The 25,810-nt window shown below is 47.6% G+C and overlaps 2 protein-coding genes across 3 annotated transcripts; both read left to right on the top strand.

Moving 5' to 3' along the window:
• Positions 1–262: 262 nt before the first annotated feature.
• Positions 263–6,045, top strand: LOC136501492 (uncharacterized). 2 transcript variants are annotated; one of them, XM_066497023.1, is made up of 18 exons: positions 263–651; positions 754–945; positions 1,058–1,153; positions 1,263–1,315; positions 1,586–1,682; positions 1,901–1,974; positions 2,082–2,187; positions 2,693–2,803; positions 2,998–3,074; positions 3,309–3,375; positions 3,702–3,767; positions 4,273–4,380; positions 4,473–4,603; positions 4,721–4,787; positions 4,904–4,971; positions 5,048–5,141; positions 5,303–5,376; positions 5,472–6,045. In XM_066497023.1, the coding sequence occupies exons 1-18, from the start codon at positions 496–498 to the stop codon at positions 5,794–5,796; spliced, it is 1,962 nt and encodes a 653-aa protein (XP_066353120.1). In that variant the 5' UTR covers positions 263–495; the 3' UTR covers positions 5,797–6,045. The 2 variants fall into 2 exon arrangements, with proteins under 2 accessions (XP_066353120.1, XP_066353115.1); XM_066497018.1 differs by having other exon boundaries at positions 1,025–1,153.
• Positions 6,046–12,219: 6,174 nt separating this feature from the next.
• On the top strand, positions 12,220–13,321 carry LOC136501483 (probable membrane-associated kinase regulator 4). Its single transcript, XM_066497007.1, has one exon. The coding sequence runs from the start codon at positions 12,248–12,250 to the stop codon at positions 13,271–13,273; it is 1,026 nt and encodes a 341-aa protein (XP_066353104.1). The 5' UTR covers positions 12,220–12,247; the 3' UTR covers positions 13,274–13,321.
• The last annotated feature ends 12,489 nt before the right edge of the window (positions 13,322–25,810 follow it).

Genomic DNA, 25,810 nt, shown 5'->3' with positions numbered 1-25,810 from the left:
AGGGCCAGGGAAAAAATTGAAAGCTCACGGTTATTCTTTACCGAAATCAATTAAATAAATAACAAATGAATCAAATGACATTTCAGCAAAAAAAAAAGTTTGATAATAACATTGGTCTTGTTCGCTTCTTTTTTTTAAGATAGGCTTGTTCGCCTTCTCTGTGGCTTAGCCGCAGCTGAAAGATTTATGTAGGGAATCGCAAAAAAAAAAAAGATTTATGTAGGGAATGTTGCAGCTACGAATGGGCCGACCGCTGCGGCGGCTGATCACAGCTGAAGAGGGTTCAATGGCAATTGTCCAAATTTCTCGCGGGCGCACGCATTCGTAGGCCGCACCGCGCCACCGGGACGGGAAGAGCACCCCCTGCATCGGCGCATTTGCTCCGCTCGCGTCCCCGCCTCCCGCGCACGAGACGCTCTCCGCTTTTTTGTGTCAACGAGAGTTCGAGGGGGAAGAGGCGGGGAAGCCGACGGGCGACGACCGGGGCGCGGGGCGATGTCGTGGCTCCGCAGCGCGGTGCACCGCGCCGTGGAGGCGAGCGGCGGTCGCAGCTCCCTCCTCACCCGCACCGTCCGCACCTCCCTTGACACCGTCGTCAGTGGCGTCCACCACGCCGGCCAGGCTGTCGCGGGCGGTGCCAGGCTCATCACCGTACCGACCACCCCCTAGCTCCGCTCTCATCAACGGTCGCCGCATTGTCCGTACATTCCCGGGGAACGTTCGTGACTAGGGTTTGCGCTTGTGCTCTCGCAGGGGAACCGGAACTACAAGAGCGTGAAGGTGGCGGCGAAGAGGTTGGAAGAGGCGGCGCTCACCTACAAAGGGGGCGAGAGGGTGCAGCTGCTGCGCCGGTGGCTCGTTGCGCTCAAGGAGACCCAGCGCGCGACCACGGCGGTGCGGGAGCCGCAACTTGGGGACAATCCGGACCAGACCGCGCCCCTACTGGTCAGCATCCCTTCCTGGCTGGCTGCTGGCTTGGTTTCCATAAATTTTTGGATGGCATTGCGTGATCCCGACTCATTAGGCGCCGGACCACATGTGCTTGCGGGCGTTGCAGGATCTGTACATCGATTACGAGAGCAGCGCGGAGCCGATGAACTTTTTCCATGTCTTCCTCTACAGCCAAGCCCTCGAGTGTGTTGTTCTCTCCTTGGTGAGTTGGGTTTGTGGCCGTGCAATTTGGTGTTGCAATGGTCTCGTTGTAGCCATGTAGGTACCATTGTTGAGTAATTTCAAAATTTTGACTCGTCTTCTATGATCAGATTAGGGAAGCCCCAACTGAGGAAGAAGTTTCACTGATCTCAGAAGTTTTGGGGCAAGTTATTCAACCATTTGATGTCTTGTTCTTGAAAATTTTCCATTCAGATATGATCGTGTCAGATTCTTACATAACAAGTCTCATGCCCAGTGTAAAAAAATGGGCTATGTATACATGATCTCAAGGTTCACTGTTACTGATTCACTTTACAAATGCCTGCCCCCCTGCACTACATTTAGGACGTTAATATGAGTTATATACTCCTTTCAATTTTTTCCATCTTACCTCTATTCAGGCAACATATAACGCTATGGTTCTTCATTACAGAATGTGCCTTTCGGGAGGGAAGGATGTGCACAATGCACTCTTGAGTAGTTTAAAGGACCTGGCAAGATTATTCTCAAGTTATAGTGACGAAGTGTTGGTACGAATTTCCTTTTTGTTTTACCAGTTCTCAGTATTAAACCATGTACTCATGTATAACTACTTTTTAATTGTAGAACCTCTTAGGTCCACCTCAACATATGAGTTATTTGATCGTTGAGCTATCTTGCATAAATCATGTACCTGGTGTTATTAGATGCCAACAAAAGCATAAAATGCATCAACTGTGATGTTGCATTCTATGTTCTCCCTTTCTAGGCAAAACGTGATGAGCTGCTTGAGTTTGCTCAGAGTGCGGTCTCAGGGCTAAAGATAAACGCTGACATTGCAAGGTTCTCTCTTTTCTCTTGGGCAGGGGTTGAAGGTGCTTGTAGTTCCATTTTTGCGCGTCCATGTTTACATGCTTTAAAAATTAAAACCTCAATTTTCTCAATTCCAGATTAGATAATGAAATTACTCAGTTGCAACAGCAGATAAACTCAATGGATGCCCTTTGTGCTACATCAACCGGCAATGAGAATAAAAAATCTCAAACAACCACTGAGGTAGGCCTAAGTTTAAAGTTATTCAGCTTGTACAACTGTGGGTTATCCTTTCCTTCAATTGATAAAAGGTAGCACTGTCATGCAATGTATTTGTAAGATAGATTTATTTCTCCTAGATGCCAACTAAATGGTATGGTAATGAATACTGTGCCTCTGATTTGTAAACTAATCTTTGTGCAAGTGCACGGAACATTTATGAAGTGTACATTAGGTCGTTTTTTTTCTATTCCAAGTACGGCATGTTATGTTAGGAAAAAATAATTTCAACTGTTAGATAGGATTTTAATCATTGTTTAGTTCTTTTTTGAAATATATCATGTTTTTCTTTTTAACTTCAGAAACCCTTTTTTCTTGTCTATTCCATGCATGCATGCTGTCTTTAGGTATCAGTAGTTGACTGAGGTTTTCTTTCCCTGTCATATTCCAGTATGGTTCAACTTACTATTCATCATTGTTAATATAGTTAGTGTAAGTAGATTCAATGTCTTTATGATACTGTTTGCAGGGTTTAAAAAATGCAGTTTCTGAGGTTCGACTTTGCTCTAGAATGGAAGAACTTCTATTGAAGAAGAAATCAATACATCCTGGTGATTCATTGGAGACTCATTTTGAGAAGGCACGATGCTCCTATTATTTCGAAATTAATTTCACTTCTATTTTTGCTTCATGCTTCTTCACTTAGCACTTAAATTTGATAGAGCAGAAGAATCTAAAGCGTTTTTGTTTGATCAAACTTATCTAATTGTCCTCCCTTGTGAAGTGAAGTGATACATGGGTGTTATATTAATGTCCATCTATAAAACTTTGCAGGTCGATAAACTGAAGGTTTTGTCTGAATCCCTTGCAAATTCATCTGCAAAAGCAGAAAAACGTATCATGGAAAATAGGTTTATATCTTGAGCATTCTTTGTGCTGTATATTTAGTCTCAGCAATTTAGCATGTATCAATCATAAACATGCTTGCATACTTATATATATCAATTGAACACATATGTTATGCTGTTAATTCCTCTAATGCATATTTTTGTTCATTTCAGAGCCACTGATTTATTTGGTTCCAAAACATTTGAAATGACACTCTCTGCTTAAACTGAATTGATTGTCTATGCTTTACAATGCAGGCTACAAAAGGAAGAATCTCTTATCTTCCGGGTCACCAAAACAAATGAAGTTAGTGGCATAGAAAAGGTATTTTTTGTGCTACTAGCTTGTGACTGAGTCATCTGCAAACCACCATAGTATTTTATTAGCTAAATGATTATGTCAGAGGGTTAAACAAGGATTTAATCTACATCCATATTGACAGAAAAAAAACACCCCATAATTTCCCAATGAAACAAAAGGAAGACATTAACTTTAAATACCATATCCATCAAAGCAGTTGCAAAAGAAAAAAAAATAGCAGGATATCCAAGCTGTTCCAATATTTTTTTTTCAATCCTTAGTCCATGCAATTGGTTTTATGCTTCTGCGATCTGCCTGATTGATGCTTAATCAATTAAGTTTTATAAAAGGAATTAGTTGCTGAGATCTCTGGACTTGAGGAGCAAAGGAATCAACTTGAGGCAGAACTGAAGAAGGCAATATTCTTCTTTCTATTTCCACCTTCATGAAGATCTATCGTTCAATATATTTCTTCCAATATATTTCAGCAACTTACATAGTGGCAAAATTGCTGGGATTTTTTTGCTAAACAGTTCAGGGTGGAGACAACCAACAAATTTTGCCGTGGACATTGATGTTACCTATATAGTTGATAAAAGTAATTGTTTTTTGATAAGCCATCATAAGTTCTTCCTCTTAGGATACAAGACACTAGTTTATAATGTGGTAATATGAATGCTATTATTACTATGACCTGTGAATATGATATCAGTTTCTCAGAAATGTTATTATTACCATTTGAGAAAAGAAATGTTATTATTGCCTGCATCTCAAATATATTCTAAGTTAGTGTGACCTGCTTTTTGGTGAAGCAGTCTATTAAAATCTGACATCTTTATTGGTTTGGTTTACTTATTCATAGAGGCTAATGTTTACACGAGAGGTTTGTTTTTAAGAGTGATTCTGAAACTCATATTACAGGTGAATACTAAATTGAAAGTAGCTACAGTGAAGCTTAAAAAAACTAGAGAGGAATGCGACCAATTTGATGAAGCCAGCAATCAGATTGTGTTGCACCTAAAAACAAAGGTTAACTTTCTGTTTGTTAGTTTCTAGTTTAAGAAATGCATTGTGTTAGCACAGTTCACTTGTTTATTTTGTATTTTCTGGCATATCCCCAGGAAGATGAACTTTCAAGATCCATAGCTTCATGCAAAGTAGAAGCAAGCACTGTCAGTGCATGGATCAGCTTTTTGAAAGATACATGGAAATTGCAGTCCTTGTTTGAAGAGCTAAGGGAAAAGCAGGCCAAGTAAGTAGGCTCTCTCCCTGAACCCCTGAACAACACATTGTGATAACTAATAATGATTCTCAGAAGTTACAGGCTCAAAATATTTGCTGACATGCATTCCTCGTATGTTGACTGCAGTGAAGAATTGGATAGATGTGGACTCTGCTTTGCGAAATTGATGAAGTATCATGTTTCTGCATGCATGGTACTTAATTTGACTTTTACTTTCCGAAGAAGTGATACGCTATTGAGGCCTTCTGTTTACGAGCTTTTGCACAGCAATATTAGTTGTTCTGCTGAAATTTTCTTTTGGAATTCTAGGAAGAGCTAAGCACTTCTATTGACTGTATCAAAACCTTTGTTGATAACTTGAAAATATTTGGTGACAGGTATGGTTTTCATTTTTCAGTCTAATTTGTTCAAAGCATCTTCCCTGTGGCTGAACATTTTTAGTTTCATCACCAGATCCGTGTCAGCAGAGGATGGAGCTAATGGTCCGTCTAAGCAATCAAACCCTCGTAAATACCTTGAGGAAGAATATCTCCAAACTGAGAAAAAGGTGATTTGTTGATGATTATTTGCCCTGTTTACTGATGAAAAAAATATACACTGCTAATGGAAGAGAACACTAAAATTTTAGTTAAAGCTGGCATCATGAGCTGACTCGGAAAGTATCTTTTTGTGCCACATAATTCTTCGATATGTGTGCGTCTATTTCAGGTCGTAGCTGCATTCAGTTTTGTTGATAGCATCAGAGCAATATATTCTTCTAACCAGGATTACTATAAAACGAGGTAGTTGCTTTTCAAGATCCCTCTTGTGCTATCTTTCGAGTCCAGGCTACATAATATGCATGCCGTCCTTTACACTGCCAGATCTGTGCCTATAGTTTGTGCAGAAGGGATGATCCTGAGGTAAAAAATCTGTTTGCCACCATTGACAAGCTGCGCATCGAGTTCGAATCCGTGCCACGCCCAGTTCTTCAAATTGAGATCAAAGAACAGGCAGAGAAAAAGAAACGATCCCGTTCCTTGATAGTGTCCGCGTCACCCCATTCGAGAAGCGACTCCCCGATCGCGGCTCAGCTCAGGACACGGCTGCCGTCAGAGTCCGAATCGGAGCTGGCCAAGTTCGAGCAGGAATACAAGGCCGACGAGATCAGCGGGTGGGAGTTCGATGACCTCGAAGACGAGCCAAGACCTGGCTTCCTATGATCTGGGTAAGACGCGAATGAGATTTATCCCAGACATCCAGTAGTCTTCATTGTAAAGCAATAGAGTCATTAGCACAAAATCATTGGGAGATGTAGTAGTGTACGTAGCAGAGTGCAGAGCCGTGTACGTAACTTTGTCTCTTTTTCTGTCACGTCCTGTTCGCTGTCGATTTTTGCTGGGATTGACCTGCAAATATGAAGTGCAAGCGAATGCCGTACGTATATATGCAAACATTTTTCTTGGGTACAATGCCATCGTGACGTTGCACGGGAAAGTCAACACTTCCTGTTTTAACCGTTTGCATTGTCATCCTTTTTTTTAGCCTTTGTTCTTTTCCTCAGCTTTAGTTGACAGCAGAAAGATCACAGACGCTAAGGGCGTCATTAGTTGCTCAAACCGGACCGTCATATGGCACATCTGCATCCTTTGGTGCATTCGTCTATGTTTAGTTGCCCTACTTGCACCTTTCTACTGTTTCCTTCCGTGCAGATTCCCTCCTCCATCCCGGACGGCGCCATCTTCTCGATCCTCACTTCCCTCTCGGTGCAGGCTTGCTCGGTGCTTGGCGGGAACATTTACGCAGAGCGCGGGAGATGAGGCCGTCCAGGCCATAAAGCGCGCGCGGGTCGCGGCTAGGGTTATCGCCCTCACTCTTCGCCTCTTCTTTTGCCATAGCTCCGGTGCGAACTCCCCTCTAGCTCCCCCTCGACCTCGGTAGCCCTACCGAGGCGACCCTCGCCGGCGGATTTCTCTTGATCCTCCGGCGCTTTGACGGTATATGCCACCTGCGCTCTTTCCCTCCTTCTTCAGTGTCGATTTTGTTGATTTGTTGGTGGATTTTGCTTGAAATGCCAAGAAATTAGGGTTCTTGGTTTGACATCCTCAGATCTGTGCGATGCTATACCTAATTTACCTGTTCCTAGCTCAGATCTGTACATGATGCTTCGTATTTGGTTTATACCTCATGTTTTGTGTAGATCTTGTACATGCTGATGCCCATTTTGTTGTACACACTGAGCAAAGTGCCTAGAGTTTAGTGATGTTGATTGTGTAATAGTATACGCTGGAGGAGCACCCTTTGGTGTGGCAGCCGCGTCTTTCATAGTTCATTTTGTCTGATTTTTTTGCTTGCTAAGCAGTACACACCCATGTTGCATGCTCCCTTTCTAATGTTGCCCTCCATCCTATTGGTAGACATGGCCTTTGAAGCTAGGCGTAGGGTTGCCGCTGCTGTGGTTGTTGCAGTGGTTCCTTGGTTTTTCATGTAGTTTAGGAGGAGAGTTGAAGATTCACGCTCAGTCACCTATGGTCCCTTGGCTGAGAGGGACAAACAGAGGATGAACAACCTTAGATACATCTATGAATCTGATGATGTGCACTGTGTCAACCTTCTTAGAATGAAGAGGGCCCCTTTTTCCAACTTTGTGACCTTTTCTGTAGTACAGAGCTTGTCACTGACAGCATACATGCATCTGTTGAAGAACAAGTAGCCATGTTCTTGCATGTTGTTGGTCACAATGAGAGGTTTAGGGTGGTTGACCTCACCTTCAGGAGGTCCGCAGAGATAATTAGTAGGTTCTTCCAGAAGGTGTTATATGCGGTAGGAGAGCTGAGGAATGAATTGAATGTCCCTCCTGCTACTAATGTCCATCCTAGGATCCTTGGGAGCAGAAGGTGGTACCCCTATTTCAAGGTTGGTACCCATAACTTGTCATACATATGTCTCATTCATTATCAGTTTAGTGTCAATGTTCACTTACACTTATATTTTGTTGATTTAGGATTGTATAGGAGCAATTGATGGTACTCATGTATTAGCTAGAGTGCCTGTGAAGATGCAAGCTGCCTTTAGAGGCAGGAAGCACACCATCACACAAAATATGTTGGCAGCCGTGCACTTTGACCTCAGATTCACCTATGTGCTTGCTGGTTGGGAGGGATCTGCACATGATGCTCTTATCTTGTCTAATGCTCTTGAATGAGCTGATGGCCTTAGAGTGCTACTAGGTATCATCCAAACCACAAAAAACCATTAACACTTTGCTTAATCCTAAATGAAACTACTAAAACATATTCCCATCTGCTAATTTCTAGGCAAACTATATCTTGTCGATGCTGGCTATGCAGTGAGGCCTGATTTTTTGCCACCATTTCATGCCACAAGGTACCATTTGAGGGAGTTTGGTTCAAACCGACCTCAAAATCAAAGAGATCTTTTTAATCTAAGGCATTCGTCTCTTAGAGTAACAGTTGAGAGGGCTTTTGGGGCTCTAAAGAATAGATTCAGGATATTGGATAACAAGCCTTTCCACCCATACAAGACCCAAGTTAAGCTTGTTCTTGCCTGTTGTATTCTTCACAATTGGATCCTCAGGCATGGGCAGGACGAGCATGTGCCCGTTGAATCCACATGGACTCCTAACATCAATGACAATGCCTCACAACCAGACCATGTCCCTAACAATGGTACCTGGGCACAATAGAGGGAGGCATGGGCTACACAGATGTGACAAAATAGGGGGAATTCTAGGGTGTAGTGGCATGGTGTGTGTACTATTTAGTAGCATTGGAGGAACTTGTATTTTAACTGAGACCTATGGCACTTTGCAATGATGTAGTACCTATTTATTTTCTACCTATTTGATCTGTTGAACTTGTATTTCATATCATGCAATTTGTTTTTCTTACATACTGGTTGTTCAATGTTATGGTGGTTATGGATAGAAAATGGATAATATGCCTGACCAGGTTGTTAACATTGGTGGTGAGGACAATGTGGTGGAACAGGGTGGGGTAGTTGCTGCTGATAATGGCAACCAAGCAGCCCCTTAGCCCAATGGCCCTATGCACTAGACTCCTATCCAATCTAGGTTCATGCTAAGGAGGTTCCATGATTTGGTGGGGTAGGGGGTCAAAACTAAGAAAGGGTTTAAGGAGGTACATGTTAGGCAGGTTGCACTCATGGTCTCTGAGTTTGTTAGGGTTAATGTGAGCACCCAGCAGATTTACAATCACCTGAGAAAGTGGAGGCAAAGGTGGGTTAAGATTGTTAGGCTCAAGGATTTGAGTGGTGCTCTGTGGGATGAGGACCACCATATGATAGTACTTGATGATGAACACCTACTTGGCCACATCAAGGTTAGAAACTGTTTGCATAACATCTTAGCTATCCCTTTTCTTTTATTTTGCTCACCTATATCTAATAGTTACATCTGTTTCACTAACTAGGACCATCCTGCTGATGCTAAGTTCTTGAACACACCAATAGAGAACTATGTTTAGATGGAGGCCATCTTTGGTGGTAACCAGGCCATAGGCAAGTATGCAATGGGCTCAAATGAACCTCTAGGTACTCCGACTGGCATTGGCTAAGGTGATATTGATGTCGTTGAGGACATTACTAACTTAGTTGGCACAGAGGCTGGTTCTGAAAAGGGAACTCCTTCTGGTATGGAAGGCTCTAAGGGTTTTGATGCCAAGGGCCAGGAGGAAAGGGGTGACAAGAGAAGGAAGCTTGCCTCAGAGGAAATAGACCTCATGAATGGAATGATCAAGGCTGTGGAGTCTCCCTCAAGACTCCACAGCACAATGAGGTGCATCAGGATCTTTATAGCTATGTTATGGACTACCCTAGGTACTCACAGGAGGCACTCATGTTTGCCTTGTACCTGCTAAAGAACAAGGCTGAGGGACTTTGCTTTGTTTAGATGACAGAGGCTCATAGGATCTCGTGGCTTAGGACTTACCTGAGCACAACCTACTTTGCTTAGATGCATATGAGTTGGCCTCTCCACTTTTGCATGTAGCCATGCTAACTGTCTTATACTGTAGGAAGTATTTTGATGTGTAGCACTGACCTCATTTGATGCTACAAAGAACCATTTGCCGCCTGACCAAGGCTGCACCTAGTTTGGAATAGCATAGGAGCCATGGTGATGGATGTGAGGCTTTTGTTGATGTGTGTGGTGTAGACATTAACAATGGGTGATGGATTATCACTTAGTTGATCTGAGCCCTAAAATACCTTGGATTGTCACTTAGTTGATCTGAGACATTTTAGATGTTGTTATTGTTCTTATTATTCTTATTGTTGGAGTTCCTATTTGGCCGATGATGTAAACTATAGCAATCTGAGGTGGCTGTGGGTATTCTTCCTGTTGGTACTTTATTGTCTTCTTGTGTTTTCTCATGTCTGTCATCAAACCATGGGATACGTCCATTGCAAAGCAACTGTTGTAGGCATACCTACCGGATGGCTAGGATGGACGTGTCCCATGCTTTCATGGGAGCCATGAATTTGCCTTAGCAATTTGTGTTCTTATTTGCCACCTGGGATGATTACAGTTAGCTTACAAGATGATCATAAGTTAGTTTACATTAGCTGAGGCCTACGTTTTTTTGTGCTTATGATGTCAACCATTTTTTTGACTGAGGCCGATACAATTGTGAGATCCTTTTCATACATATGAAGATAACAGTGCCAGTTTGAGTAATGGATTATGCACATTGATGACCTTGGACTTGTGAGGTACTGGAGCATTGTTTCTTCTATCTTCTGCTTATGCTTCTCATGGTTATCATCAAACCATGTGAGACATCCATGCCCAAGCAACAGCTGGGCGGTTGTGATGATCTGATGGCTGGGCTGCATGGTTTCATGCATATCATGATCTTGGTTTTCTACTATCTATTTGAGCTTTGTTGCTGTCTATGTTTCTTAAGCTCCAAGTTCAAGGTCAAATGAAAAGGCAATTAAATCTGAGGCAAATCGATTGAACTACCCCTCATCTTATCAACATCTTATACTTGCTTTTATGTGTTTTTAAGGGGAAAATGGCTTGGTATGTTGTGTACCGTGGCAGAGTTCCTGGGGTATATGCAACCTGGGCTAGATGCAATGCCCAGGTAACTGGTTTTAAAAACAACAGCTACAAGAGCTTCCCTAACAAAGAAGAGGCAAAAGCATCATACTTGGAGTTCATGGGTTATGAAGATGACAAAGTTTTTATCAATCCTCCACCAAAGGTGGTCAGGAACAAATTGGTGTTATTTGTTGTGGCTGTGGTGCAGTATTTTTTGTTGTTGGTGCTCCTGTGGTTCGTTCTTGCTCGTTGTTACAACTGTCTGTGATGCTCAAAATGCCATGGCTTGGTATGTTATCTATCGGGGAAAGGAGCCTAGGGTCTATGCCCTAAAATGCCTCCTTGTAGTGCTTCGGGCAACTAATCAAGCCCTAAAATACCTTGGTTGCTGGCTATTGCTTTGGTTCGGTCGTTTATTTTGATGGTGCTTGTCTTTTTCATTGCTAAGCATTGTTGTAGGTGCCTCTAATTGTTTCATATTGCCTGTGATGGTTTCAAAATGCCATGAACATGTGTAAAGACAATGACCTTGTGAGAAACTGTGACTTTTGTTGTTCATAATTTGCTGGGAGTACTATTGTCATGTTTATGTCATTAAAAGCTCTAAGGTCATTGTCAATGCCAAGCTTATTAAACTAAGATAAAGTTATCTCTGTTTTCTTCTATTGTTCTTCATTCTGCAATAGCGGGTGGTAACCACACCAAACTCATACATGGGTACTCAGACCTGGGGCAATGCGGCCAACCAAACAAGACCTGGAATCACCAGTTCATACACCAAAACGGTGCAAACAGGGAACCAAACACGATGCAGGTCATCCGGTATCCTGTACTCGGATGCAACCAAACACACCCACTTGCATGTTTCCATTATGGCTGGAAAGAGTCTGCACAGAGCCCCCATCCCAGATCACTAATGCCGAAGCAACCAATCACACCCTAAAAGAACGCAGGCGAACAAAAGAAGCTCTCAGCCCTTTCTCCCAGTAGTTTCTGCTGACTTTGATTCTGACACCACCTGTGAAAGAAAATGCGCAGCAGTGCCAAGTAACAGCCAAGAACTCATCATCCCCCACCACTGACCCTCTTCATTCTTCAACCAAAATTTGAGCCATGCAGGACACAGTACTGTTTGTGTGATTAATGCAATCTCACAAGTACATAAATCTGGTCATAGTCTGCTTTGGTAATTGTGGTAGAGCATGGGAGGAGTGCACCATACTGTACAGTGTACAATACCCAGTGCATCACACAGTACAAATACCCAAGTGTTCACCAAGAAAGGTGAGCAAAACTGGAGTTGGAGCTGTACAGTGACTGTGGAGTGAGGTGAGTACAAGACAAACCCTGGAATCATTGCCTACCCCCCCCCCCCCCCCCCCCCCCAACCCCACCCCACACACACACACACCCCATTCTGTTTTCTTGGATCCCTCCCTGCCCAACCCAGCCTGCCACACTGCCGCTGCCGCTGGCCAGTGGCCACTGCCATTGCTTGCCCATAAATTTTTTCAAACCCCTGACGCTGCCTCCCCCCATATTAACCCATCTTCTCCCCCAATTCGCCCGCCCCATCGTCGGAGCAAGCAATGTGCCCCAGAGCCACGGCTCAGCACTGCGGCGACGCAATGGCTAGCGTGTGTTCGTTCGTGGAGGAGGAGTACATCGACCTGGATCTCAGCTCGTGCGGGGAGTTCGAGTTCCAGGTGCGCCGGAGTGGCGCGGCGGACGAGCTTCTATGCCGGGGCAGGCTGCAGCCGCCGCAGCCGCCGGCGGCTGCCCCGCACAAGGCCGCGCCACCGAGGCCTGGCCGCAAGGCGCAGGAGGTTGACGTCGGCGTCGGCGGCGGCGCCGGCAGGAGGAGCGCCGCGACAGTGGCGCCGCTGCAGCACTCGCACTCCGCTGGGTGCCGCGACGACGACACGCAGCCGGTGGCGAGGCTACGCACCGAGTGCTCCCGCCGCAGGAAGGCGGCGCGGACGGTGCACGCGAAGCTGCTGGCGTCCCGGGCCTTCTTCCGGTCCCTGTTCGCCAGGACCTCGTGCTCCGACGAGCAATGCCGCGGCGCCGATGTCCGGGCCAGCACCAGAGCGGCTGCGGCACCACTCGGCGAGACGAAGAGCACCGCCTGCAAGGCGGCGTTTGGCCAGATCAAGAACGGCTACGGCTACCACAGCGGCAGCGGCAAGGCGGCGCCGACCACCCTGCGGAGCAGCATCGAGCAGGAGAAGCTGATGGACGAGGAGGAGCTCGCCGCGGCCGCGGCCGCCGCCGCCCGCCAGCGCAAGTCCTTCTCCGGCGTGATCAAGTGGCGGCACGCGATGGCAACGGCAGCGGCGGCGCCTCCCGCCGCGGCGCCGGCGAAGCCGCTGTCATCGTCGTCGGCGAGGAGGAGTTCCGGAGTTGGCGGCGGGCCGGCGCTGAAGCGGAGCAGCAGCGCCCGGTCGGAGTCGGAGGGGCTGATCCAGGGCGCCATCGCCTACTGCAAGCGGTCGCAGCAGCAGCTCGGGCTCGCCAGGAAGAGCGTCAGCGACGCCGCCCTCTGCTCCGCCTCCGCGCCTTCCTCCTGGCCTAGCAACCCGGCTCGATCAGCTGTAGTAGCGTACTGCCACTAGCCGTGAGAACCCGTGACGTGTGCAAAAAATGGATGGGATTTCAAAAGTGACCACATCAAGTTTATCCTGTCTTTTCTCGCATATATAAATAATACAATTTCTTCTTCAGTCATCAGATATACGGAGTACAAAGCCCGGATTTGTGAAAAAAAAAAGAATTTGAGGTTCGTAGTTCTAGAAAGAGATACCCTGGCGCGAGCTTATGGACGACCGGACCGAACATCCTGTGCTGCATTCAGGTTTCAGAGTGCTGTAGATGACGACATCGTTGTTAACAAAAAAAAAAAAAAAAAAAAAAAACAGGACCACGTTGTCGTCGTCGGCGTTACTCCTGGTCTGCCGGGGTGCCGGCCGTTGCTGGCTGAGGAGTGAGGATTGCCTGACCAGCTGCCGCTCGCTCATTCAGTGCGACTGTCTCCAACCAACATTACTCAAAATACAGGGCCTGCTCGGAGGGGCTCCGGCGGCTTCGGCTCCGGGTACTGTAGCATTACCGTGGAGGAGTCGTCGGAGCACCAAATCTCTGGCTCTTCTTGTTTTCATGTTGTTTTTTTTGTTTTGACTCGTCCGGCTCCTTGCTACAGGTAAGAACAGCGCTGCATAGTGCTGCTGCGTAGAGAGCCGGAGCCACAGGAGCCAGTGCCAAACATTGCCATAATATAAGACTCATTTTATGTTTGGGTAGTGCTAAAGGCAAATGATTTAATATTTATTTTTGTCTTATCTAACAACAGGATCCAAAAGAGAACATTTTCTATAAATGAGTTTTCAGGAGAGAATACTCATATTTAAGTTGTGAGTCTGCTGCAACCTAAAATGTGTCTCACATATAGATACTCTGCTGGAGGTCGAAATAGTACATCCAATTACTATTTTTGGTTTGAATACCCATATGGGTAGGTCGATCGAGACAATTTATCAACCTATTCGTTGATTGATTTCTGGGCTAATAAGTCCAGCTGATGCTGATTTAGGACCTTTTTGGCATGGCTTATGCCGGCTTCGGCTTCATCTATTTTGCGTAAATCGAGGCACTGTAGCGTGAAGTCGTTTTGTAAACCGGGATTAAAATGAACTAGAAGCCGGGAAAAGCCAGTTTTTCTGGCTTCACCGGCTTTGGCTTCACCAGAGAAACCATTTTGGATGAGCCGTGCCAAAGAAGACTTTAATGTGAAAGAAAAATATTACGCCATGACGAATAAGTCCTTAAACCAACTAGCGACCTGACGCCAAAATAGGCAACGTCAGCGCGGCAGAGCAACTGCGACAACACTGTAGTGCTAGTACTAGCGCTACCGCCTACTAGCAGCAGCCGCGGCAGTGCCATCTGCCATCCACGAGCGCTGCCGGCAGCTGCTCTCAAGTCTCAAAACAGCAGGCCAGCAAGGGCTTATTGAAACAAAGAAATGGTCTGTTTGCTAGTTTCTTTAAAAATGGTTTTGTTTCTATCTTTTTTGAAGGAACAACTCTTCTGGACAAGCAATTTCTCTGAAGAAACTCCTCCTCTAGAGGGGCTAAAGCCGTTTTGGAAAACGTTTGACAAAACGTCTCCTTCACATTAGACAACGTGAACCCACAGCAAGGAGCTACGCAAAGCTTGTTTTTTAGGCTTCTCCTACGTAGGTAAAAAATAGCTCTGACTCTTGACCGGCTCCTATACGAAGCCCTTTCCAAAACAGACGTTTAACACAGCTTCTACAGAAGCCGAAGCTAAAGCCCCCATAGAAGCCGTACCAAAGAGGCTCAACGAAAAAAGATGGAAGCGCACTCGGGACGCAGGGGCGGGCCGCCGGGCCGGGGTGTGGATGGATTCTCGCGGCGATGCCGCTGGGGAATTGTTGGAATGGAGTGGAGTGGATGTGGATCGGCGGCATGATGGGCGGGCGGATCGCCGAGGAAAAGCGCAACGCGATAGGCCGTCGAAAGCGTCGGCATCATTGAAGGCCGGAACGGTGCGACTGCGAGGCGATGAAGGTGCGCGCAACAACCCGCACCCGCAGACCGCAGCCCCGCTCGCTCGCTCGGCGGCCGCGGCTGGCCTGGCCACCAGGCGCGTGCGGCCGCACATGACCTGACGGGCCTCCGATTCTTTGTCATGGTCGGCCGGTCGCTCCGGCCGGCAATGTGGTGGTACTACCACTGTGCTGGTGGTACTGGGAGGTCTTAATTCTTTGACCGTATTCAATGGCGCGACGCGGACCGTGACGAAAACGGACATGAGCGAATTCGGGGTGGTTGGGTTAAGATAAGACGCCCTGCTGAACCTATATGGTCCAACCGAGATTGCAGATGGAGATTTTCGTTCATTCAAAACAAAAAAGATTGCAGATGGAGATCGTGCGGAGGAACTTTTAAAGAAATGGGATAGTGGTACTACAAAATATCTCTTGGCTCATTGCTCGTTTATATTATGGATCAATAAGGTTCAAATCGCGTGGCATGATTGTACTAAAGTTGCAACGGATTGACAAATAAGTGAAGATGAGTTTCCGCTGCCCGCACCCAATTAAATCCTAACTCGACATCTACATCAACTTCCGTCGTTGCTGCTGGGATGTTTAGCGCGACAGGCTAATTGGAGGGGCTCTCCACTTTTCCGAGAGCTGATGAGGCTATGAGAGAACATGCACGGATCGGCAAAGCAAGCAGGCCAGAAATTTCACGCTTTGGAGCCGGAGATGGATGGAGATGATAAAAGCCCCTTTGCACGGGCAACTTGGTGGGCTCTCACTCCCTGGCCCTGCTTCTGCCTTGCCCTAGTTTCCTCCAGGCAATGCCAAAGGCGCTCTCTACTCGAGTAGCGGTAAAAGGCACGAGACCGCAGCAGCAGCAAACGTAAAAAGACCTTTGCTTTGCCTTTGCTGAGCCGCTCCCATCCTCGCCATGTGACGGGAACGGGAAGGAGAACGAGACCGAGATGATGAGATGCGTCGGGTTGGGTGCCAGCGCCACGTACAGCTACAGCTACGTGTAGTCTGTAGAAAAGAGCAGTAGGCTAGCGCTGGTGGAGTATCATGAGGCCTTTTGGATCTGTTGGTTAGTTTCAACTTTCAATGGCGATAGGGATCGCAGGTGGCCCTGCCTTGCCTGCGTACGCGACGCCGCTGGCCCAGTGCGTGCGGGCGCGCATGTGTACGAGCCGGAACGCATGCACCTTTCGCTGTTCTCCAACACACACAGCCTGTGCTGGACTGGAGCAACAAAGGCGATGGCAACCGGACCGGGCGGCGCGATGGTTTTGGCCGGGCTTTTTTTTTTTTTTTTTGTGCCTTGGCCGGGCTTTTCGAGCCTCCCCCGGACCCCCTCTCTCGTTGGCCTTTGCGCGAGGATACCGATGCCTTGCCCGCACGACACAGTGGCGTGCACGGGTCGTAGTCTCTCGCTCGCTCGCTGAGACAGCACGGGTCACGATCACGACAGGCTCTACGTGTGTCTCGACTCTGCTGGAGGCTGGAGCCAGGAGACCGTTCGTCCAGCCGTCCAGGGGAGCAAGGACGTAGCTGTACTGCGGCGGCAGTACAAAGTCAACTACTACTCCTGGTCGCTGCGCGTGTTTAGTTCCTATTCCAAAATCTCAAAAGTGCTACAGTACCTATCACATCGAATTTTGCGATACGTGCATGGAGCATTAAATGTAGACGAAATAAAAAACTAATTACATAGTTTGGTTAGAAATTACGAGACGAACGTTTTAAGCCTAATTAGTCCATGATTAAACACTATTTACCAAATAAAAACGAAAGTGCTACCATATCCCAAATTTCAACTTTCATCCAACTAAACACGCCGCAAGACAGACAGAAGTTTTGTGTTTTGTCCATGTACAGAACCCTGCGCTTTCCTTACTGTTCAGCGTCATGCTCATGCTTCCGTCAGAATGGCGGTAAATTCTCTCCTATTCCCTCTCTCCCCAGTTAATTGTCGCGGTTGGTTTGGGTACCGAAAGTTTGACTTTATGGGTAGAAAAATATGTGCAACATTCGTATCTTCAAATAAATTTATTAAAAAATTAAATTTAAATATCTATTCAGTGATATTAATTATATATCATAAATATTAATATTATATATATATTTAGTTAAAGTTGTTTCTCTAGAAACGAAAACGATAAATATTTAAAGACAGAGGGAGTACAGTCCTACAAGAATTTTAGCCACTTCCGTCACAAGTTAAGTGCTCTGTTCGCTTGGCTGATAAGTCATAACTGAAAGTACTGTTGGCTGATTTGTTGTGAGAAAAAAATATTATTCGTTGGCTGAAAAAGTACGGCTTATAAGCCAAGCGAACAGGGCGAAGGAATGTCTTACTGTACCTTATTTATTCAACTCCCCAACTTGTAAAATTTGGACGACGGATATACAAATAGTTTTTTTTTATTCAAACTTGCACTAAAACAACATGTCAGCCTGTCAGGGTTTGGCTGAAGCTTTGATATACACTTTTTGAGATAGATGTTGGACTTGTTCATAGCTGATTATCTGACGGGAGCTCTGCCAAATAGTTTTTTTTAGATAAAAGTGATTCTCTAAAATGAACTAAGAGGTTGGGAGCTGAAAAAGCAGCTTCTCCTGATGCTGTGAGGTGATTCCCCATCGTGATTTTGAGAGTTTATCCTAAAGAATAAAAGAGAATCGCTTTCAGCCATATAATCAATTCTCTCAGAGAATCAACTTCATAGAGAATCAGAATTAGATGGAGCTCTACCAAACTGGCCTTTAGATTGCAATTCTACTTGTTTTCCTTTTGTTTGCCTGCATCAACATCAGCGTTTCCCTTCTAGTAATGAAAATGTGGAACTAATTGTTTTTTTTTAAAAAAAACACATGTGTATGTTTCCACATATACCCGAACCTCACACCTAATTTTTTTGATTGAGCTTTAAAATTTATTCAAATTTAAACCACCACAACACTTTGGAACTATCAAAAGTACAGTCTAAATCTTTTCCTATTTTGGGACAAGACCCTGGAAAAAAACTATATGCGACGGTGCCGCATGAAAGTATGCTTGTGACACCGCTTGGATTGCCTACTCAAGGAAGTTCTCCATCCACGTGGTAATAAAGCGGGCCCATAGGGATGAAGCCCTCCCGCCGTTCCGCAGAGCCTATACCAAGTGTCGCACTCGCACTGTATGCTTTATGCGGCACCGCGTGCGTAGATTTTTTTTTCCCAGATCTGTAGCCCAATACCTTTTTTTTCATTTTTTCACAAAAAATTTTCCATTCTTTGATTTCTGCTGAAAAAAGTCTATTTCATCCCTCTAAATTATTACTGTAGTCTAATTTTTTCACTCAAAAACTCCAAAACCAGGCATTTTATACTTCTTGAACTCTCATAATCATTAAAATTATGTTTCGGAAGGAAAACCGGTACTTTGAGATGTTTAATTAGAAACGCGTCCGAGTTTGTAGATTTCTGGGCCAGTTTGTCGTGCACAGCCGTGGGCCACGGATTAGTCCAGGTAGCTCGATCAACCCATCGGGCCTTGTTAAAGAAGAGCAAGCACATAATCCGTCCTCTTTTTTTTTTTAATAAAACCACACTTAGTTTAGGATGTATGAGTAATAACCGGTATCCTTGTAAGGCTGAGTTTAGTCTGCCCAAAAAAAACATTGTAATCTTTCGGGGAGGGAAAAAAAATCTTTCGGGAAGGGAGCACGACCTGCGAAATTTAGCTTGTGCTAAAATATTGTAAGAGAAAAATACTGTTCTATAACTGAAAAGTAGCTCAAACGAACAGTGCGGCGCATGGAGATGATCCCTAGACTCTAGAGAGGTCTGTCTATCAAACATGCGTGATACGCGTGTTGTGGCCTCTGCATGCATGAAATTTACAAATATAGTCTAGGACTCGTGGTATGTGTGTCGAGTGAATTGTATACTACGTACTGCGCTTGGAATCATAATATGCCTACAACTGCTTGGCACGTACGTATAGAATCAATCCAGTTGTATCGTTATCTTTTTGCCAGGGTTTCAAGTTTCAACGAATAATAGCAGGCGTTCGAGTAATCTTGGATTTAATTCATTTTTGTTTATTCCATTGTACAATGCAATGATATCTAGAACTATTTGTTTACCCACGGCACAGATGGTAAACATAAAAGTCATTTCTATCTATAATATATACCAAAAGCATTAATAACAGAAAATTACTACGAGGGTACGAATCCATTTTGAAGCCCCCTTAATTTTAGAGAAAATTTCTTATTTGACATCAGACAAATGATCCATTTCTTCCTTGGTCCTAAATTTTTTTTCCCTATTTGACACCGAGTTCAACTTTCATTCTTTACGTGACACTCCGTTGCATTTTCCATCCGGCCACCGTTAACTGCGCTGTGAAAAGACAATTTTTGCCCCTGTGGGCCCCACCACCCTTCTCCCTCCTCTCCTCCTCCAGGCCGCCGCGTCCTCCCCCAGGAGACAAGGACGCGGTCGCCGCCGCTGAGCACGCGATCGCCGTCGACGGAGACGGACATGCCGACCTCGGCCCTGTCCCGTTCCCGCCACTGGCCGCCCTGGGCGGCGGCGCGCGAGACGAGATCCACCGAGATCTCCCGTTGCTTGCCGCGCACGACAACGCAGGTCCGGTGCCCGCGTCCTCCGCCGTCGCGCATGGACACGTGCTCGCGGCGCGAGACGAGGACGGGGCCTGGCCCGGGCGGGCGTCGCGCCTTGGTCTTCCTGTAGGCCTCCTCCGCCATGTCCCCCGCGACGACCACCATCTCGCCGTCCACCACGCCGGCGACGAAGTACCCCGAGTAGGGCTCCGGGGAGCCGCCCGAGGGCGGGAAGCGCGCGCGGGAGAGGTCTTAGGCCAGGTCCACCACGCGGCGGCCCCGCACGCGGAAGCGCTTGGACCCGCGCCGCCGCCACAGCAGCCACGGCCGCATGCGCACGGCCAACGTTGCCTCCTCGTCGTCACACTCGCACTCGCACTCGCCACCGTCGTCGGCCGCCGCCGCGCGAGGGGACGCGGAGGCTGAGCCCCAGCGCGGCGCGCGACCAGGATAGCGCTGCGGCCTGGAGGAGGAGAGGAGGGAGAAGGTTGGTGGGGCCCATAGGGACAAAATCGTCTTTTCACAGCGCAGTTAACGGTGGCCGGATGGAAAATACAACGGAGTGTCACGTAAGGAATGGAAGTTAAACTCGGTGTCAAATAGGGAACGAAAAAAAATTTAGAGCAAGAAATGAACGAGTCATTTGTCTGGCGTCATCCATGTGTGCATAAGACGGGATTGGACTTGCTTAATAATTTGAAAAGATGTCAAAAGTCAATGCTTATGCTTCACGAGCATTTTTCAAGTTTCGACCGCGGCAAAGAACGAAGGCAATCAGATTATTTTTTTATGCAGTATTATTTTTAAGAGATCATATTGTATCAAATTATCTATCTTTTATACTAGCTATTATTATTCTTTGACAGATAGTATCAGATATGTATGATGCGACACTCGTTTAATTGTCTTTATTAAAAAAATACAGCATGAGGTACAGCTCAAAGTTAATTAAGCACGGAATACTTTTGTACACTCCACCATGCATGTCAGCTTCCGGGCTTCCGGCCGAAATCATGCAGGCAACTATGACATACAGGCATACAGCATATATACACAAAAATAATAATCTTGCCAGGTGACAATAGTGAACAACCCTAAAATTTCACGATCCAGTTCGCATTGCTTCCTGCCTACGCCTACATATGGTAGCTCTATTCACGCACTTGTTCCAATCAGATCACCATCAGCTCTTTCTCCTAGCTAGCAAGTGTGGTGTGCCCTTGCTCCCTACAGATCATCCTCCAGCTTTGCTCCGCCGTCTGCAGATACATGATATAGAAACACCAGCGTTCCTAATCGTACGATGGCTTCAGCTGGTGGCTGGTGCTTCCATTCCGAAGGTGGCCAGTGTTGCCGCCGCCGCCGTCTTCCTCTTCCTGCTGCTGATCCCCATCAAGGGGATGCGCGGCGGGGGTGACAAAATGCAGCGATTATTGTCGCGCCAAGTGCTCCTTGGGGCATGGGCTGCGGGGACAGTGGCTCCGCTTGCACCACAGGCGACATCATCTTCAAGGACTATCCTGAAACATGTTACAACTGCAAGGCCTTGGCTATCGGCGCCTGCTTCGTGTTGGCCTCGGGATCTCCCGCACGGATGAGCCGATCGCTCACCGATATTACCGATCACACACTATGATTAGAGGTATAAGAAGGGAGGGAGAACAGAGCACGCAGACACACACAATACAAGCACCATTGTTGGCCAGAGCTCTGCAGAGGAGATGGCAAAACTAAACTCCGTTTTTTCATTGTCTTTGGATGAAATATATATAGCTTTAGCTATACCTCTACCAGGTATATGGTTGTTGGTGAGTACACCAACTACCTACTCTTAAGATACATAGTTGTTGATGAGTACACCAATTACCTACTCCTAAGGTACAAGACTTAGCTCAGCTATCTCTACACTATATGGCTGAAGTAAGCCATTTCTACCTACTGTCTCACTGCTGCTGCAACAACAGTGAGTGGTCAGCCGAGCCGACCAGTTCCATCTCCTAAACTAGGAGAGGACAGCTGTGCCGAGGGAGCAGCAGATTATGTCTAACAATTTTCTCCCTAGCCCTACTGCTAACCTGATGCCTTGACCTCAGCCATGCCAATCATTTTCCTCAGCTCCATGAACCGCAGGCGTCCGAGTGACTTGGTGAGGATGTCAGCGAGCTGTTTGCCGGTCTCGACAAACTCATTGACGATCTGCCCTTCATCGATGCAGTCCCAGAGAAAGTAAAACTTGATGTCGATGTGCTTGCTCCGGTCGTGGAGGACAGGGTTCTTGGCGAGGGCGATGGCGGGCTGGTTGTCCACCATCAGAGCTAGCGGGTGAGCTTTCTTGCCAGTCAGCTCGCCCAGCAGCCGACGCAGCCAGACAACCTGGCATGCCGCCGTGGCCGCTGCTACGTACTCCACCTCACACGTCGACAGTGCCACGATCTTTTGCTTCAGCGACTGCCAAGCAATGGGGGCCACTCCAAAGAAGACGAGCACGTCGGAGGTGCTCTGTCACCCATCAATGTCGCCTGCCATGTCCGTATCGCTGAAGACAGTGAGCTCTGGCTCACCTTCCTTTGCCTTGGGGTGCCTCACTAAAGACCGTGAGCCGTAACCCACCCTTGCCACCACTCTTGGGGAAGATGATCGTTTGATCGAGCGTCCCTTTGACATAGCGCAGCAACCTTTTCACTATCGGCCAGTGAGCTTCGCGCGGGTCCTCCATGAAACGGCTGACGTACCCAACCACGAACGCAATGTCCCGTCGAGTATGAGTGAGGTAGCACAGCCCACCGATGATGCTTCGGTAGCGCGTCGCGTCTACCTTCGCAGTAGTGTTGTGCGTGCTCAGCTTTAGCCGCTCGTCCATCGAAGTCGCGCACGGCTTGCACTCGCCATGCCGCCGTGCTCCAGCAGCTTCTCCACGTAGGCACGCTGACCCAGGGAGATGCTCTGCTTCCCCTGCCTCACCTCGATGCCGAGGTAGTAGGAGAGCGCGTCGAGATCGCTCATCTTAAAACGAGCCACCATCTCATGCTTGAAATCGTCGATGTCCTCTACTCGTGCTCCGGTGACGATTAAGTCATCCACGTACACGCCGACGATGAGCTCATTCTTCCCCCGTTGTCGCATATAGAGCGCGTGCTCTGTAGCGCAGCGAGTGAACCCAAGCTCGCCCAAGGTGGCCTCGAGCTTGGCGTTCCACGTCTAAGGGGCCTGTTGTAGCCCATAGAGCGCCTTGCGCAGCTTGAGCACCTTGTGCTCAGCGCCCTTGACGGCGAAGCCTGGAGCTTACTTGACAAAGACCGTCTCCGCGAGCTCGCCGTTGAGGAACGCAGACTTGACGTCGAGGTGGTGGACGCGTCAATCCTTCGCTGCTGCCATGGCCAACAGCAAGTGAATGGACTCCATTCGCGCCACCGAAGCCAAAACTTCCTCTAAGTCGATGCCCTCACGCTACACGAAGCCACGGGCGACGAGCCGAGCCTTGTACTTGATATTGGCGCCACGCTCGTCTCGCTTCACCTTGTAGACCCACTTCAAGCCGATCGGCCTACAGCCCACCGATGGATCTACAAGCTCCCATATGCCATTGTCCTCGATGGCCTTCATCTCTTCTAACATCGCCCGTCGCCAATTAGCGTCGCGTTCAGCCACTACAAACGTCGGTGGCTCCTCAACACTAACAAGGAGCAGCTCTGGATCGTTGAGCAGTCGTCTTGCTAGGCCTGTGGCCCCTGTATTGCCGATAATGTTGTCCAGCCTACGGAACCACACCTCCTCACCATCGTGGAAGGCATCCATGAACTCGCTGATGTCGCTTGGAGGGGAGGTGAACTCGATCGGTGGTCCTCGGCCTCCCTGTTCTGCCAGAGTGGTCGGCATCGCTGCTGGACCGCTTGGCACCACTGCCGAAGTAGTTGGCATCACTGCTGGACCGCTCGGCACCATTGCCGGAGTGGTCAGATCCACTGTTGGAGCGCTCGGCACTGCTACTGAAGTGCTTGGCACCCCTTCTAGAGTGGTCAACATTGCTACTGGACCGCTTGGCACCACTCCTAGGGTGGTTGGCACCTCTTCTCCAGTGTCTCGACCACCGTGGATGACTAAGTGTTCGACGATAAAGGTGCTGCTCAAGCTGCCGGCTTCCCCTATGCTCGGACCCTCCTAGTCCTAGGCCGCCATCTCATCGAACACCACATCCCTAGAGATCACCACCTTGCCTCTCTTGGAATCATAGAGTCGATATGCCTTGGTGCCCTCCGCGTAGCCTAGGAGCACCATCGGTGTGCTCCTTTCTTCTAGCTTGCCGAGGTGAGGCCTGGTGTTTTTCACATGGCCGACACAGCCAAATGTCCTGAGAAAGGACATATTTGGCTTGTGTCCATGCCAAGCCTCGAACGGTGTCTTGCCCTTCAGGGCCTTGGTGGATGCGTGGTTGAGGATGAACACCGCCATGGTCACTGCCTTTCTCTAGAACTTTGTCGGCAAGCTTTTGGCTTTCATCATGGATCGAGCCATGCCGACCACCGTCTGGTTCCACCGCTCCACCATGCCATTCTGGTGTGGCGAGTATGGTGCGGTGTGGTGTCGCACCACACCCTGATCCACGCAATACATAGCGAACTCCACTGAAGTGAATTCACCACCGTGATCAGTCCACAGCACGTGCAGCTTCTTGTCGCTCTCTGCCTCCGCGCGTGCCTTGAACTTCTTCACCACTTTTGCTGCCTCGGTCTTGCTGGTCAGAAGCTATAGCCACATGAACCGGCTACAGTAATCCACCAGCAGTATGAAGTACTTGCACCCACCATGCATCGCCGACGTGATCGGCCTGCAAAGGTCACCATGGACCAGCTTGAGGGCCTCTACAGCGTGGTACTTCGCCATCTTTGGGAATGGCAGCCTTCTTTACTTTCGGACTAGGCAGCTGTCACACAGCTCACCTACGTGCTCGATATGAGACAGCCTAGTCACTATCTTCTCCAGCCGACCAAGAGCGTCAGAGCTGAGATGGCCATATCGAGCATGCCACAGCACGGCTCGTCCGTGTACCATGCAGCCAAGCAGATGGGTTGCTCCACCTTTAAGTCGAGCAGGTACAGTCAGTTTTGGGACCTCTTCACCTTGGCAAGAAGCCGCTGCTCCCGGTCCCTGATCTTGAGGATGCCATCCTTGATTAGTACCTCACTGCCTTCAGATCCTTGACGTGCCCTTCTACCGCCATCACCTCTCTCTTCTTCTTGGCCTCAACATCGTGCAGTGCACAAAACATCGCCATCAGGAGAGTGGTCTCATCATCCTCATTAGCCTACGCTAAATGAGCCTTAGCCTTCTTCTCCTACTTGCGATTTGGGCACTCCTTTGCCTAATGGCCTATCTTCCCACAGCGCCGGCAGGCATTGGGGTCGACCTTCTTCTTCTTCTCCAAAGAATCTTTGCCACGACGCTTGCCATCGCCACCGCAGCTAGAGGAGGCTTCCTCAAACTTCTTCTCCTTCATCTGGACAGCCCACTCCTCTGTCAGCAGCAGCTTGCCACTATCCATCGTTGCTATGGCCTGCTCCATGCACTTGTCCACCGCCTATAGATGGCCTGTCACATCCTCAATAGTGAGCGTGGACAAGTCCAGCATTGTCCCTATGGAGAGAGCGATCTGGATGTATTTCACCGGCACGGAGTGGAGGTACTTGGAAGGCAATATCCGCTGGTAGTATGGCTTCTGAGTCGTAGACCAAGAAGTATGGAGACACACCAGTACTACGACTAGCTTGAGTGCGCAGTCCTCAGACTACAGCTGGTAGCTCCTTGAGCCATCTGCCCGGGTACTTTTCTTCTTTCTGATATAATCTATTTTTGAGGGCATCAAGGATCATGCCATTCACCCGTTTGACCTGGCCGTTGGCTCTAGGATGGGCAACAGAGACGTATTTGACAGAGATGCAACGGTCTTCGTAGAAGTCCCAAAAGTGATGGCCAAT

The sequence above is a fragment of the Miscanthus floridulus genome, chromosome 1 (genome assembly GCF_019320115.1).
Source record: "Miscanthus floridulus cultivar M001 chromosome 1, ASM1932011v1, whole genome shotgun sequence".
Classification (NCBI taxonomy): Eukaryota; Viridiplantae; Streptophyta; class Magnoliopsida; order Poales; family Poaceae; genus Miscanthus; species Miscanthus floridulus.
Note: the sequence above shows the minus strand (reverse complement) of the source record. Positions and strands in the feature narration are given on the sequence as shown.